Source organism: Odocoileus virginianus, chromosome 18, assembly GCF_023699985.2.
Source record: "Odocoileus virginianus isolate 20LAN1187 ecotype Illinois chromosome 18, Ovbor_1.2, whole genome shotgun sequence".
Lineage (NCBI taxonomy): Eukaryota > Metazoa > Chordata > Mammalia > Artiodactyla > Cervidae > Odocoileus > Odocoileus virginianus.
The window spans coordinates 23,151,218-23,165,998 of record NC_069691.1 but is presented as its reverse complement, the minus strand read 5'-3'; the positions used below and the strand labels follow the sequence as shown (position 1 = coordinate 23,165,998).

General features: G+C 38.2%; 1 protein-coding gene across 2 annotated transcripts in view; it reads right to left on the bottom strand.

Annotated features, from left to right (window-relative positions):
- Positions 1-9,507: 9,507 nt before the first annotated feature.
- UHRF2 (ubiquitin like with PHD and ring finger domains 2) overlaps positions 9,508-14,781 on the bottom strand; it is a 71,044-nt gene continuing 65,770 nt past the window's right edge. For both annotated transcript variants that reach the window (XM_020904573.2, XM_070480458.1), the window contains 2 exons: positions 11,528-11,626; positions 9,508-10,529 (listed from right to left, as the gene is read on the bottom strand). In XM_020904573.2, coding sequence (XP_020760232.2) covers positions 10,383-10,529; positions 11,528-11,626 — 246 coding nt within the window. In that variant the 3' untranslated portion in view covers positions 9,508-10,382. The remainder of the gene's footprint in view (positions 10,530-11,527; positions 11,627-14,781) is intronic.

Sequence of the window (14,781 nt, the reverse complement as noted above, 5' to 3'; positions counted from 1 at the left end):
TACCTACAGGATGCGACAGAAAGATAACTGGGAACCTACAAGTCTAAACCAAGACAATTTATCTTTCTAAAATCAATGTGGAAAACAGACACTTTCAACCCACGAAGAGAAAACTTAATGTTCACAGACTTTCACTGAAAAGTCTGGTACAAAAACATCTTGTTTTATTCAACAAGAAACTGAGTCAATAGACAAAACTTATCAAGTAAGTCAGTAAGTCATATTTAAAATAACTGGAGTTTTAAAAGTAAGTTATAACAAATATTAAATATTAACATGGAAAATAGGTCAGAAAAGATAATTTGGAGACAAAAATATACTTTTATTCAGGAAAAAACTGAGCTATTGACTATTTTATAAATATTAGTATCAATATGCTCTTGTGTGTAGGTACACTGAAAGATTAAGGATGATCACAAAATGATAGAAACATTACCTTTTTGTCGTGGGTGTGTGTGTTGGGGGGTCAGGGGGAAGATAAAATCTGCTTTAAATGTCAGAATAAGGAGGAAAGACAAGAATCATTCCTGCATACTCCATTACAACAACTGCAATCACAGGAATATACATGCCAGGATAATAAACACAGAGATACTAAGTTTATCTATTAAGATAGATAATGTATTAAGATATTAATATTAGATAATAATATTAAGATAGATACCCCAAAGCATCAAATCCTATGAAATAAAGTGTCAGATTTCAACATCTGAAATACTATATTTTGTTTATGAATACCTAAGTATAAAAATAAACAGAAAAGGCAACACTGAACTCATAATTTCTTAGGGGGGGGAATGGGCAAGCTGATTGATTAAAGTACGTCTTTGTTTACAGTATTTTATTTAAAATCTTAAGAATGATCCTAAAATGATCAATACTAGATAGCTTATATATATGCTAGTTTTATACTTTTTCATACTTTAAAAACGAACAGGAACTTCCATGGCAGTCCAGTGGTTAAGAGTTCGCCTTCTAATGCAGGTGGTGCAAGTGCGATCCCTGGTTGGGGAACTAAGATACCATATACCTCAGGGCCAAAAAACCAAAACATTAAAAAAAAAAAACAAACAAACCAGAAACAGTATTGTTAACAAATTCAAAAAAGACCTAACAATGCTCCACATCAAAAAAATCTTCAAAAACAAACCCCAATAGGTATAGAACATAGCATAGATGTTACTTTCCTTCCATTTCCTGAGCCCATTTCTTTGTAATAAAAGGGAAATGTCTTCTTTGTTGGGTTGCTGCAAAGTTTCAGTATCACTCATAATGTCTGACACATAAATGCTTAAAAATGTGAGCTTTCTCTCAAGAGTTCCTTTATTGTTAAAACTGTTTCGTTTTCTGAGTAGATGAAAATCTGTTTTTGAAAGGCTTCTTGGTGGGTATGGCATAAGCCCTCTTGGAGGAGGTCACCATTAACCCCACCACAGAGCAGCCAGAACTTACACAAGACTGGGAAACAGACTCTTGGAGGGCACAAACAAAACCTTGTGTGCACCAGGACCCAGGAGAAAGGAGCAGTGACCCCACAAGAGACTGACCCAGACTAGTCAAGTGTCCAGGAGTCTCCGGCCAAGGTGTGGGTCGGCGGTGGCCTGCAGGTTTGGGGGCACTGCATGCAGCAGTGAGAACATGCGATCTTTTGAAGAAGGTAGTCTTCATTACCTCCACCATAGTGTGGCCTCAGGTCAAGGAACAGGGAGTGAAAACAGCCCAGCCCATCAACAGAAGATTGGATTACAGATTTGATGAGCAAGGCCTCACCCATCAGAACAAAACCCAGTTTACCCCTCAGTCAGTCTCTCCCATCAGGAAGCTTCCAATAGCCTCATCTGTATGCAGGTCAGGAAGCAGCAGTCAGAACTGGACATGGAACAACAGATTGGTTCCAAGTCGGGAAAGGAGTACATCAAGGCTGTATATTGTCACCCTGCTTATTTAACGTATATGCAGAGTACATCATAAGAAATGCTGGACTGGAGGAAGCACAAGCTGGAGTCAAGATTGCTGGGAGAAAGAGCAACAACCTCAGATATACAGATGACACCACTCTTATGGCAGAAAGTGAAGAAGGACTAAAGAGCCTCTTGATGAAAGTGAAAGAGGAGAGTGAAAGAGTTGACTTAAAACTCAACATTCAGAAAACTAAGATCATGACATCTGGTCCCATCACTTCATGACAAATAGATGGGGAAACAATGGAAACAGTGACAGACTTTATGTTTTTGGGCTCCAAAATCCTGCAGATGGTGACTGCAGCCATGAAATTAAAAGACGCTTGCTCCTTGGAAGGAAAGTTATGACCAACCTAGACAGCATGTTAAAAAGCAGAGACATTACTTTATCAACAAAGTCTAATCAAAGCTATGGTTTTTTTTCAGTAGTCATGTATGGATGTGAGAGTTGGACTCTAAAGAAAGCTGAGTGCTGAAGAATTGATGCTTTTGAACTGTGGTGTTGGAGAAGACACTTGAGAGTCCCTTGGACATCAAGGAGATTCAACCAGTACATCCTAAAGGAAATTAGCCCTGAATATTCATTGGAAAAATGAAGCTGATTCATCATCATTCATTGATGATGAAGCTGAAACTCCAATACTTTGGTCAACTGATGTGAAGAACTGACTCACTGGGAAAGATTGAAGACAGGAAGAGAAGAGGATGACAGAGGATGAGATGGTTCGATGGCATCACTGACTCAATGGACATGAGTTTGGGTAAACTCCAGGAGTTGGTGATGGACAAGGAGACCTGGCGTGCTGCATGCAGTCCATAGGGTTGGAAAAAGTTGGACACGACTGAGTGACTGAACTGAACTGATAAGCCTCTTATCCTTCTCCATCAGAGGGCAGACAGAATGAAAACCAGAGTCACAGAAAATTAACCAATCTGATCACATTGACCACAGCCTTGTTTAAACTCAATGAAACTATGAGCCATGCCATTGTAGGGCCACCCAAGATGGATGGGTCACGGTGGAGATTCCTGACAAAACATGGTCCACTGGAGAAAGGGAATGGTAATCCACTTCAGTATTCTTACCTTGAGAACCCCATGAACAATATGAAAAGGCAAAAAGATAAGACACTGAAAGATGAACTCCCCAGGTCGGTAGGTACCCAGTATGCTTCTGGAGATCAGTGGAGAAAATAACTCCAGAAAGAATAAAGAGATGGAGTCAAAGCAAAAACAACACCCAGTTGTGGATGCGACTCGTGATGGAAGTAAAGTCCGATTCTGTAAAGAGCAATATTGCATAGGAACCTGGAATGTTAGGTTCATGCATCAAGGCAAATTGGAAGTGGTCAAACAGGAGATGACAAGAGTGAACATTGACATTTTAGGAATCAGCAAACTAAAATGGACTGGGATGGGTGAATTTAACTCAGAATACCACTGTATCTACTACTGTGGGCAAAAATCCCTTTAAAAAAATGGAGTAGACATCCTAGTCAACAGAAGAGTCCCAAATGCAGTACTTGGATGCAATCTCAAAAATGACAGAGTGATCTGTTTGTTTCCAAGGCAAACCATTCAATATCACGGTAATCCAAGTCTATGCCCCAACCAGTAATGCTGAAGAAGCTGAAGTTGAACGGTTCTATGATGACCTACAAGACCTTCTAAAACTAACACCCAAAAAATATGTCCTTTTCATTATAGGGGACTGGAATGCAGAAGTAGGAAGTCAAGAAACACCTGGAGTAACAGGCAAATTTGGCCTTGGAGTACAGAATGAAGCAGGGCAAAGGCTAATAGAGTTTTGCCAAGAGAACGCACTGGTCATAGCAAACACCTTCTTCCAACAACACAAGAGAAGACTCTACACATGGACATCACCAGATGGTCAGTACTGAAATCAGACTGATTATATTCTTTGCAGCCAAAGATGGAGAAGCTGCATACAGTCAGCAAAAACAAGACTGGGAGCTGACTGTGGCTCAGATCATGAACTCCTTATTGCCAAATTCAGAGTTAAATTGAAGAAAGTAGGGAAAACCACTAGACCTTTCAGGTATGACCTAAATAAAATCCCTTATGATTATACAGTGGAAGTGACAAATTCAAGGGATTAGATCTGAAAGACAACTGCCTGAAGAACTATGGATGGAGGTTTCTGACACTGTACAAGAGGCAGGGATCAAGACTATCCCTAAGAAAAAGAAATGCAAAAAGGCAAAATGTTTGTCTGAGGCGGACTTTCAAATACCTGTGAAAAGGAGAGAAGTGAAAGACAAAGGAGAAAAGGAAAGGTACACTCATTTGAATGCAGAGTTCCAAAGAACAGCAAGGAAAGATAAGAAAGCCTTCCTCAGTGATGAATGCAAAGAAACAGAGGAAAACAACAGAATGGGAAAGACTAGAGATCTCTTCAAGAAAATTAGATACACCAAGGGAACATTTCAAGCAAAGATGGGCACAATAAAGGACAGAAATGGTATGGACCTAACAGAAGCAGAAAATAGTAAGAAGAGGTAGCAGGAATACACAGAACTATACAAAAAAGATCTTCCTGATCCAGATAATCACAATGGTGTGATCCCTCACCTAGAGCCAGACATCCTGGAATGTGAAGTCAAATGGAACTTAGGAAGCAACACTGCAAACAAAGCTAGTGGAGGTGATGGAATTCCAGTTGAGATATTTCAAATCCTAAAACATGATGCTGTTAAAGTGCTGCACTCAATATGCCAGCAAATTTGGAAAACTCAGCAGTGGCCACAGGACTGGAAAAGGTCAGTTTTCATTCCAGTCCAAAGAAGGGCAATGCCAAAGAATGTTCAAACTACCTCACATTTGCACTCATCTCACACGCCAGCAGAGTAATGTTCAAAATTCTCTAAGCCAGGCTTCAACAGTATGTGAACTGTGAACTTCCAGATGTTTAAGCTGGATTTAGAAAAGGCAGAGGAACCAGAGATCAAATTGCCAACAATGTTGTACCATCAAAAAAGCAAGAGAGTTCCAGAAAACATCCATTTCTGCTTTACTGACTATGCTAAAGCTTTTGACTATGTGGATCACAACAAACTGTGGAAAATCCTGAAAGAGATGGGAATACCAGACCACCTGACCTGTCTCCTGAGAAATATATATACAGGTCAAGCAGCAACAGAATTGGACATGGAACAACAGACTGGTTCCAAATCGGGAAAGAAGTATGTCAAGGTTGTGTATTGTCACCCTGCTTACTTAACTTATATACAGAGTATATCATGAGAAACGCCGGGCTGGATGAAGCACCAGCTGGAATCAAGATTTCTGGGAGAAATATCAATAACCTTAGATATGCAGGTGATACCAACCTTATGGCAGAAAGTGAAGAACTAAAGAGCCTCTTGATGAAAGTGAAAGAGGAGAGTGAAATAGTTGGCTTAAAACTCAACATTCAGAAAACTAAGATCATGGCATCTGGTCCCATCACTTCATGGCAAAGAGATGGCAAAACAGTGGAAACAGTAACAGACTTTATTTCTTGGGCTCCAAAATCACTTCAGATGGTGACTGCAGCCATGAAATTTAAAGACACTACTTGGAAGAAAAGTTATGACCAACCTAGACAGCATGTTAAAAAGCAGAGACATTACTTTATCAACAAAGGTCCATCTAGTCAAAGCTTTGGTTTTTCCAGTGGTCATGTATGGATGTGAGAGTTGGACTATAAAGAACGCTGAGAGCGGAAGAATTGATTCTTTTGAACTGTGGTGCTGAAGACGACTCTTGAGAGTCCGCTGGACTGCAAGGACATCCAACCAGTCCATCCTAAAGGAAATCAGTCCTGAATGTTCATCGGAAGGACTGATGCTGAAGCTGAAACTTCAATACTTTGGCCACCTGATGTGAAGAACTGACTCACTGGAGAAGACCCTGATGCTGGGATTGATTGAAGGCAGGAGTAGAAGGGGACAACAGAGGATGAGATGGTTGGATGGCATCACCAACTCAATGGACATGAGTTTAAGTAATCTCTGGGAGTTGGTGATGGACAGGGAAGCCTGGCGTGCTGTAGTCAATGAGGTTGCAAAGAGTCCGACAGGATTGAGTGACTGAACTGAAGTTGGTGGACTCTGAGTACCATACAAGATGGAGTATATATATTTCACCTTATTCCTGCTGCTAAATATAACTAAAGACCATGGATGAATTCTATAAAGCTATCTAAAGATCTTGAATGGTAGGGAAAAGGTGGTCACCTGGGTAGTCACTTTGGAACTTGAGGAATGAACTGGAAGTTTCCTGGGTGTTTTCTTGTTTTTTTTAACCTGGGTGTTTTCTTATGCCACATTTTTACTTTCCTTTGACTTGGGTGCAAAAAACATCTAAAACCTGAAAACATCAGTGGGTGCAGATGAAGAATACTAAAAGCCTGCTCTTATCAACCAAAGGATGGGAAAAGGGTGATATGTATGAAATTATTAATTTGATTATACCTGCCCCACTCCAAGTGAACATACATTCCCCAGTCACTGGATGTGGGCAAGACTATAGGAGGAGCCCTGTGGACCTTCCTTGCCCTGAACTGAGTGACCAGCCTCAAAAAGGCAGCATCTCAGCCATCCTAACTACAGAGACTGAGGGAGGATTACAGAGACAAAGAAGCTAGAGAAAGGGTTCCTTTAAATGTGTTAATGAAGTCCTGGGCACACCCTCAACCAGACCACACAAGAAAGTCACCATAATCAACATGGCAAAATGAACTATGAGTGGACTGCTGCCCAGGTTTCAACTGGCATCAGGTAGCATCCAAGTTGAAGAGGACCAGAATACCACTGCAAAAGCCTTGAAAATTGACACTGAGCCACAAAAGTGGGGCTGAACCCCACTGAACCTGAACAGTTGGCCTTATAAAATAGAAGATTTAATTACAAGATTTGCATAATACTCAAACTGTGTAGGATCCAATGCAAAGTTACTCATCACATAAACTTGAGTAAGAGATATATGGAAGACCCAAGCAGGAAGTTTGGAACTAAAAAATAAAAAAAAACTTACCGAATGGGTTCAACTGCAGCATGCAGATGACAGAGGAAATCATCAGCAGACCTAGAGATCATTAAGAATTACCTCATTTGAACGATTAGAAACTATAAAGTGAATAAAAACAAACAGAATTGCAGAGACTTGTGGGACAATAACAAAACCAACATTCATGTCATTAAAGTTCTGAAGGAGAGGAAAAAAATGTTCCGGACTGAAATCACACTTGAAGAAATAATGGCTGGAAAGTTTCCAGATCTGACAGAAGATAAAATCTAGATTCAAGAAGCTGAAAGAACTTCAAACAAGATAAACCTAAAGAAACCCAAGCTCAGTCAGATCATAATTGAATTTCTGAAAATTTAAAAGACAGAGATAAATCTTAAAAGAGGGTAGAGAAAAATAACTACCAATAGGGGATGAACAATGTGAAAAACAGCATATTTATCAAACATATACTTGAGTCATAGAGGCTCAAGCCTTGGGTGGAGGAGAAGCCATTTCCACGCTCACCTCCTTGCTGGCTGTTGGTTGGAGACATCCGTTTCTTGCCACATAAGCCTCTCTGTAAGGTAGTTTAAAACATGCCAGCTAGCTTCTCCCAGAATGAGTAAGAGAGGGTGCCCAAGAGGAAGCCACAGTACCTATCTTTGGAAGTAACACCCCTTTGTTCATTACCTTACATGAACAAGATGAAAGCATTCCAGCCCACACTCACAGAGGGGAGATTACAAAGGGCATGAAGCCCAGGAGGTAGAGATCACTGGGGACCATCGTAGAGGTTGCCTACCACACTACCAACCAATTTATCAATAGCTTTATCAACTAATTTGGATATTTAGGAATTTAGTTTAAAAATAGTAGAAGTTGTAGTTCAAAAATATTAAAAAGATCAGTTAAATTCAATCTCCTATCTACTGGTTGCCTGAGGAGTTTAAGGATGCTATTAGTCAGCAAAGGCTGGGTCATGTGTTAGAAACTCAAAAACCTTAGGCTCTTAAACTGTACTTCACACTTGTATTGCGTGTATATCACAAGTTGGCTGGGGACCCCACTTTGATACAAAACATTTATCTGGATGCTACTTGCCTCCATGGAAGGGAGAAAAAGCTCTGGAGGGCAATTAAATGGTCTGCCCAGAAGTGACACAGCACTTATGTCACAACTAACTGGTCACATAGTCCCAGCCAACCACAAGGAGGCTGGGATATATAATCCTAACATATGCAGTTGAGCCGGAAACAGCTGGTGGAAAGTATAGCTGATGGTCACCACAGTCATTCTGGTCACTGAAGTAAGTTCTAAAACTAGAGGCTCTGCCTACTCTAATTAGAAAAAAGAAAATTCCTAAACTCTTGCCCTTAAGAAAGTGGCTAAGTGCTTAGCAGTCGCTATAACTTACTAAGTGTAATGGAATCCAGTAAAAATCTCATTATTCAAACTTATGCCTAAGAGACAACCAAATATGCTCCACCTTCCTGATGGACAACTCCAACACTCATGAAGAAGTCTTGCTGCCTACCCAGCCACACTTTTAAGTCTAAATCTGGTCACTCTTGAATTCTAACTACTAACTTACAGAAAATAAAGGGAAACAGGTTAACTGTACCACATGGTTACTACTGGCAAAATCTATTCTGTTTGAAAGGCTTTTGACATTTCAAAATGCAAATTGTAAAAGGCAAAGAAAAAAAAAAGATTCAGGAGATAAACACAAATTAAAGATACTAAGATAGCAATTAGTAACAATTTAAAGTCTGTTTGGGTCCTGAATCAAACAAACTTAAATATCCATGTATGATATTTGAGACAAGAGAAATTTGAACAAATATTTACTAGATTTGAGGATATAATTACCATTAAATTTTTTAAACTTCCTATGCTTTATATTTATGTTAAAAAAACTTGAAGTCTTTAAAAAAAGCTTGAGCAACATAAAACTGTTTAGCTTTGAGACATTCTTGACACTTCTGAACATGTTAAACTGTAATCATTTTTTTATTCATAGTCTATCATTCTATAGCAAAGTTAAATAAATAGATATCATAAATGTGGGAATCCTTTATTTTCCTAATAAAAGTAGTAAAACCAGATCAAGTAATTGAAACTGGAAGGCATTCCCCACTCTTCATGCATCAATATGATCAACACCAGATGATGCAATTTAATGATTCATTTTCAACCTAATTTATTCAAAATAAAAATGACTCCAATGTTTAAAACTAGCCCTCACTGACAGTAGCTCCAATCACCGTGTTTGAGCTTAAACCACTACAATATTGTAATTAGCCTCCAACTAATAAAAATAATTGGGGAAAATAAAAAGAAGATCAAATTCAGGGTGAAATCTGTCCTTGAGTACTTAAGATTTCATACTAGTTCTCAATACCAAAAATCAAGAGTAAAAAATTGTGCATAATGTCTGTTTCAGTAAAAACACACACTGAAATACTCTGGAAGTGACTGATTCTTAAAGATACCTACAAATATAAGCCAGACAAATGTAAAAAAGCAAGATGAGCTATTTTTTTCTGATCATAAAATATTTATTAAGGTATACTTTAGGGAATATAGTGAATATAAAATTTAGGATCACAATATGAAGCAATTTCAATCCTCTCAAAAACTCAGCCCAGTCCTCAATGCTCTGCAGATGTAAAACCACTGGTGAGACTCACTAAAAGCAGTTTGACTAGTACAGAAGAGGCTTTTCATGAAATTTACAACTAGATCATCTGAATACCTCTTTTAAGTGCAAAACCACACCACATTACACTAATGCAGCAACAATGCATTCATATTGTTTTCATTAGTAGTCAACTTGCATAAAACACCAGAAAAAAAGCACAATGGAGCTCACAAAATGGGCTAAAAAATGAACCTGTTCTTGCAAAACACACACTGTAATGGAAGAAGACATTAAAAATGTATTATGCACACTACAGAAGCTGCGTTCATTCCAACAATCTCAAGTGTCACTTCCTTTTCTAAAATCAAATTACATGAACCAGGCACAACTAATATTTGGGAGGCAGTGTGTAGCTAAAATTTCATTTAACTAATTTCTCAATGATTTAAAAAATCCCCATAAATCTTTTCTGTCCTGAGGTAGTTGCAAAATAAATCATAACTTGGATATCAACTAGAGCTGAGGCTTTGTCTTCTTACTCATTAAACTAGTTGTTAACTGACAAGAACTACCTTTTGATATTTAAAAGACAGTTGAGAAATGGGCCTCTTACTACACACACAAGATGATGGCTATGTAGGAAAGAGGATTAGCTGCTTCAGAACGTGAGATATGGTCCACCATTGCTTCCACCCCTCCCAACCACCCCCAACCATTTTAGATTCCTTATTGTCCAAAAAGCCACGAGGAGCAACAGAGTAGTGGATAGATCATCGTCCTTTGCTGTAGCCAGGGAAGAAAAGGTCAAGTAGAGTCTGCAGAACCGCATTGGGAATCATGATGTAATTCTGGCCAAGATCATGCCGGCAAGCAGGACAGGAGAACACCTGAGCCTTAAAGGAGCGCTGCAAGCAATCCTAAGGCAAAACCAAAAACAAAATGAAAAGTAAACACATCTGATTTCATCAAGGGTAAAGCATATAGAAAATACTCAACAATTTAGGCTTTTGAATAGAACTAGAAACTTACTGTTTGGAAACAAGAGAAACATAAAAGATGAACAACTGTCAAGGCCTGAACCTGCAGTATGAAAATGAACTTACAGACAAGGCTTCAGTTCCACCTCTAACACATGCTGTGAGACTTCAGGCAAATGACAATTTTTATATAAATTTCCACATTCAGGGAAATGAGTGTTAGAATTCTGCATGGTTCCCACTAGCCTCACCTAGGTTGGATTTTAATCCTTATCTTTCCTGATGGGGCACGAAAGAAAAAAAAAAACAACTCAGGAATTCCCTCCTTAAAACTACATTATCTATTTTATATAATGTGTTTTCCAAAAAGATATTATTTAACTGACTCAAGGTCAGATACAAACACTTATGTGGAAAGTCTGTTTCCATTTTACAAAAGAAACTAAACCTCAGAAGTTAGGTCAGGACATATAACCACCAAGCAGTTGAACAAGATTCCAACCTTGGTTTGACTGAAATTCAAATTCCTTTTATACCACACTGATAAGACAATACACAACTCCTCTGAGCATGCTGCCAGACAGAATTTGTTCTAGATTCTGTTAAGTACACAGAATTATTCCAGTTTGCACTATAATATATGAGACATACGTAAGTTGTAATAGAAGACACCAGCAACACCTTACCTTCTTTTCCATTTCAACTCATCTTCAATAATTTCAAATGTGATAGAATATAGAGACTATATAGATTTGAACTGCTGTAGAATTAAAATATGCATTCACCACCAAGATGAAATTAAATGCTTCCTATCCAGCAAGGTTCCTTATCTATTCTGCTTCCTGAAAAAAACTGCTTTTTCATGAGCTAAAAACAGGTTTGGAGGTTAGTGTGCCTCCTAGCCTAATAAGGGAAAATGAGAAAGGAATTCTACTTACTTTACAGACATTGTGGAGGCAATCTGTTGTCACAGGCTGGTAAACTAGCTCCTGGCAGCATACACACATAAAAGATTGTTCCAATTTTTTCAGAAAATTCTAAAATGGTACCCAAGCGGAAGAAAAAAAGGTTAGCATTTCATAATATACTAATAGAATTCCAAATAATTGGGGGGAAAAGTGTCAACCGCATTTAGTATATATGCTTTCTATCAAGGAAAAAAAAAATCAAGTAGTGGTTGTAACTACAAGCAAATGTGTAATAGGAAACTGCAGAAATCTCATCCATAAGATAAACATATTAGTTTTAAATCTTAGGATTCAGTTGCAAAGGTTGCAAAGTCAAGATATGACTTTAAAAAGACAACCTTATATTTCAGAGATTACTATTTTTCACTTGAAAAAATCATGAACAACTTGTTTCAAGGTCATTACATACAGATCTATTTTCAAAAAGCTCCATGGTATTCTAATGTATCTATATATATTCTAATATATCTATTCACCCTTCTCTCTTATAAACCTTCAATACTTATTTTTTATGCTGAAAAAGATGAAACTACTTGGCGATAATACTCTAGTACAGAAAACCCCAAAGAATCAATGTATTTATATTCCTAGGATAATTTTCTGTGATATTTTGCCCCAATCCAAAAATCCCCTATTTTCCTAATGCTAACATTTACTCAAACTGGGACTAAATTATAGAAGGTCAAGCTTTCTAAAGCAAACATGATCAAATGAGTACTCTATAATCTTCAAAAGCCATTACTGGGTTCTATTTTACCCAAGCTGTTTAACCTAGAAGGAAAAGTAGTTTTTTGAATAGTCACCAAGATAATCCTCCACTCAGTTATTTTTTGGTAGTAGGGGAGTGTCTTTTATATTTGTTCTTTCCATTAGTAGAAAAAGTAGCAAGAATTTCAGGTAAAAAAAAAAAAATATTACATTTTATATTTATATCTTGATACTAACTTTTTTATAAACCTGAATTATAAAGGTCAAGTGAATTATCAATAAAGTATTATCCAACACACTAGAAGAATATACCGGTTCTGGGGAGATGTGGAAAAAATTTTAATACCAAGTCCCTCTCTCTGTCAAATGACTTTATTTCCCCAGTACCTTCACAGTGTAATATAAGCATATGTAGTATCAACATTTGAGTTCCTACAATGTGCTAGGTACTCATCTACAAAGAGTAAAGAAAACGCCAAGTCTCTGTTCTCATAGAACTTTATATTCCTTTAGGAGAGCAGATTTTTAAGACTTCAATTTCAGATAGTCATAACTGAGGAAACAATGCAAATTAAAGCAACAGAGTAAGGGGGATCTTCTTTTAGAAAAGATAGCTTGGGAAGCCCTCTTTGGGGCGTGTAGTACTTTGTGGAGACTTACAGGATATGAAGGAATGAGCTACATGAAGAAACAGAGAGGAGGATGCCAGTCAGAGAGACAGTGTATGTGTGAAGGTCCAGGAACAGGTTCCGTGTGTTTAAACAGCACAAATGCCACTGTGGCTGAAGCAATTTGGAGGGAAAGAGAGGCAAGAGGGGAATGCAGAGGTTGGTAGGGATGTCAGATCAGGTAAGGCCTTGGGAAGGTGTTTGGATATAAACATACATATGTAAAATATGCACTTATTTAAAAGTCACATCTGGCTAAAATCTGATTTGTTGTTCTTGGTTTATCTGAAAAGAATGGGCATGAAACCTATTCAGGGTAACCACTAGCAGCAAGGTTACAGTCACCTGACTCAGGTATGTAAGATCCTGCCACCAGAGGGCAGGGTTTTCATTGTTTGTTTGAGAACTGTCAAGTGGTGACTCACATAAAAGTTACACTGAAAGAAGAGATTGAAAAGTATGCTTGATTTGCACATATCTAAGAAGTCCTGCAGGATTTGACAACTTTGATTATTTTTTTAAATTGATAAACAGGATATATCAAAAGCCTCAGATTGAAGCCTAATACACATGTTCCACCCAGACAACAAATGTGCAAAACAGAACTTTCATGTGCACCCAGATGTCATTATCCTTCACCTGTATCTGCTACTTTGTCTTCTGCCCATTCACAGCTGGGACTCACCTGAGTTACCACTAACCCAGCGTATCCTCTCCAAATAGAAAATCAGACCATAATCAACAACTGCTTGTTGTTTCTTACTTGCTCCAGGTGAAAATTACTCTTATGCACCAGAGTCAAGATTCTATATGCCTGAGTCTCTGGGCTAAAAAGCAAGTGAACACTTCTCACAGAGCTAACTCACTTTTCTCTGTCCTCCAAACATGTAAGTCTCATTCTACCCAAGGACAATGAAAAATATTACATTTATAGATGAAACAAACAAACAAAAAAACTCTCCAATATCAATCCTAAGGGTATTTCATAAACCCCATTCATTCCAAACCGTGAACTTTCAGATGTTCAAGCTGGTTTTAGAAAAGGCAGAGGGAACCAGAGATCAAATTGCCAACATCCACTGGATCTTCGAAAAAGCAAGAGAGTTCCAGAAAAACATCTATTTCTGCTTTATTGACTATGCCAAAGCCTTTGACTGTGTGGATCACAATAAACTGTGGAAAATTCTGAAAGAGATGGGAATACCAGACAACCTGACCTGCCTCTTGAGAAACCTATATGCAGGTCAGGAAGCAACAGTTAGAACTGGGCATAGAACAACAGACTGGTTCCAAATAGGAAAAGGAGTACGTCAGGGCTGTATATTGTCACCCTGCTTATTTAACTTATATGCAGAGTACATCATGAGAAACGCTAGGCTGGAAGAAGCACAAGCTGGAATTTAGATTGCCGGGAGAAATATCAATAACTTCAGATATGCAGATAACACCACCCTTACGCAGGAAGTGAAGAAGAACTAAAGAGTCTCTTGATGAAAGTGAAAGAGGAGAGTGAAAAAGTTGACTTAAAACTCAACATTCAGAAAACTAAGATCATGGCATCCGGTCCCATCACTTCATGGCAAATAGATGGGGAAACAGTAGAAACAGTGGCTGACTTCATTTTTGGGGGGCTCCAAAATCACTGCCGATGGTGACTGCAGCCATGAAATTAAAAGATGCTTATTCCTTGGAAGAAAAGTTATGACCAACTCAGACAGCATATTAAAAAGCAGATACATTACTTTGTCAACAAAGGTCCATCTAGTCAAGGCTATGGTTTTTCCAGTGGTCATATATGGATTTAAGAGTTGGACTGTAAAGAAAGCTGAGCACAGAAGAATTGATGGT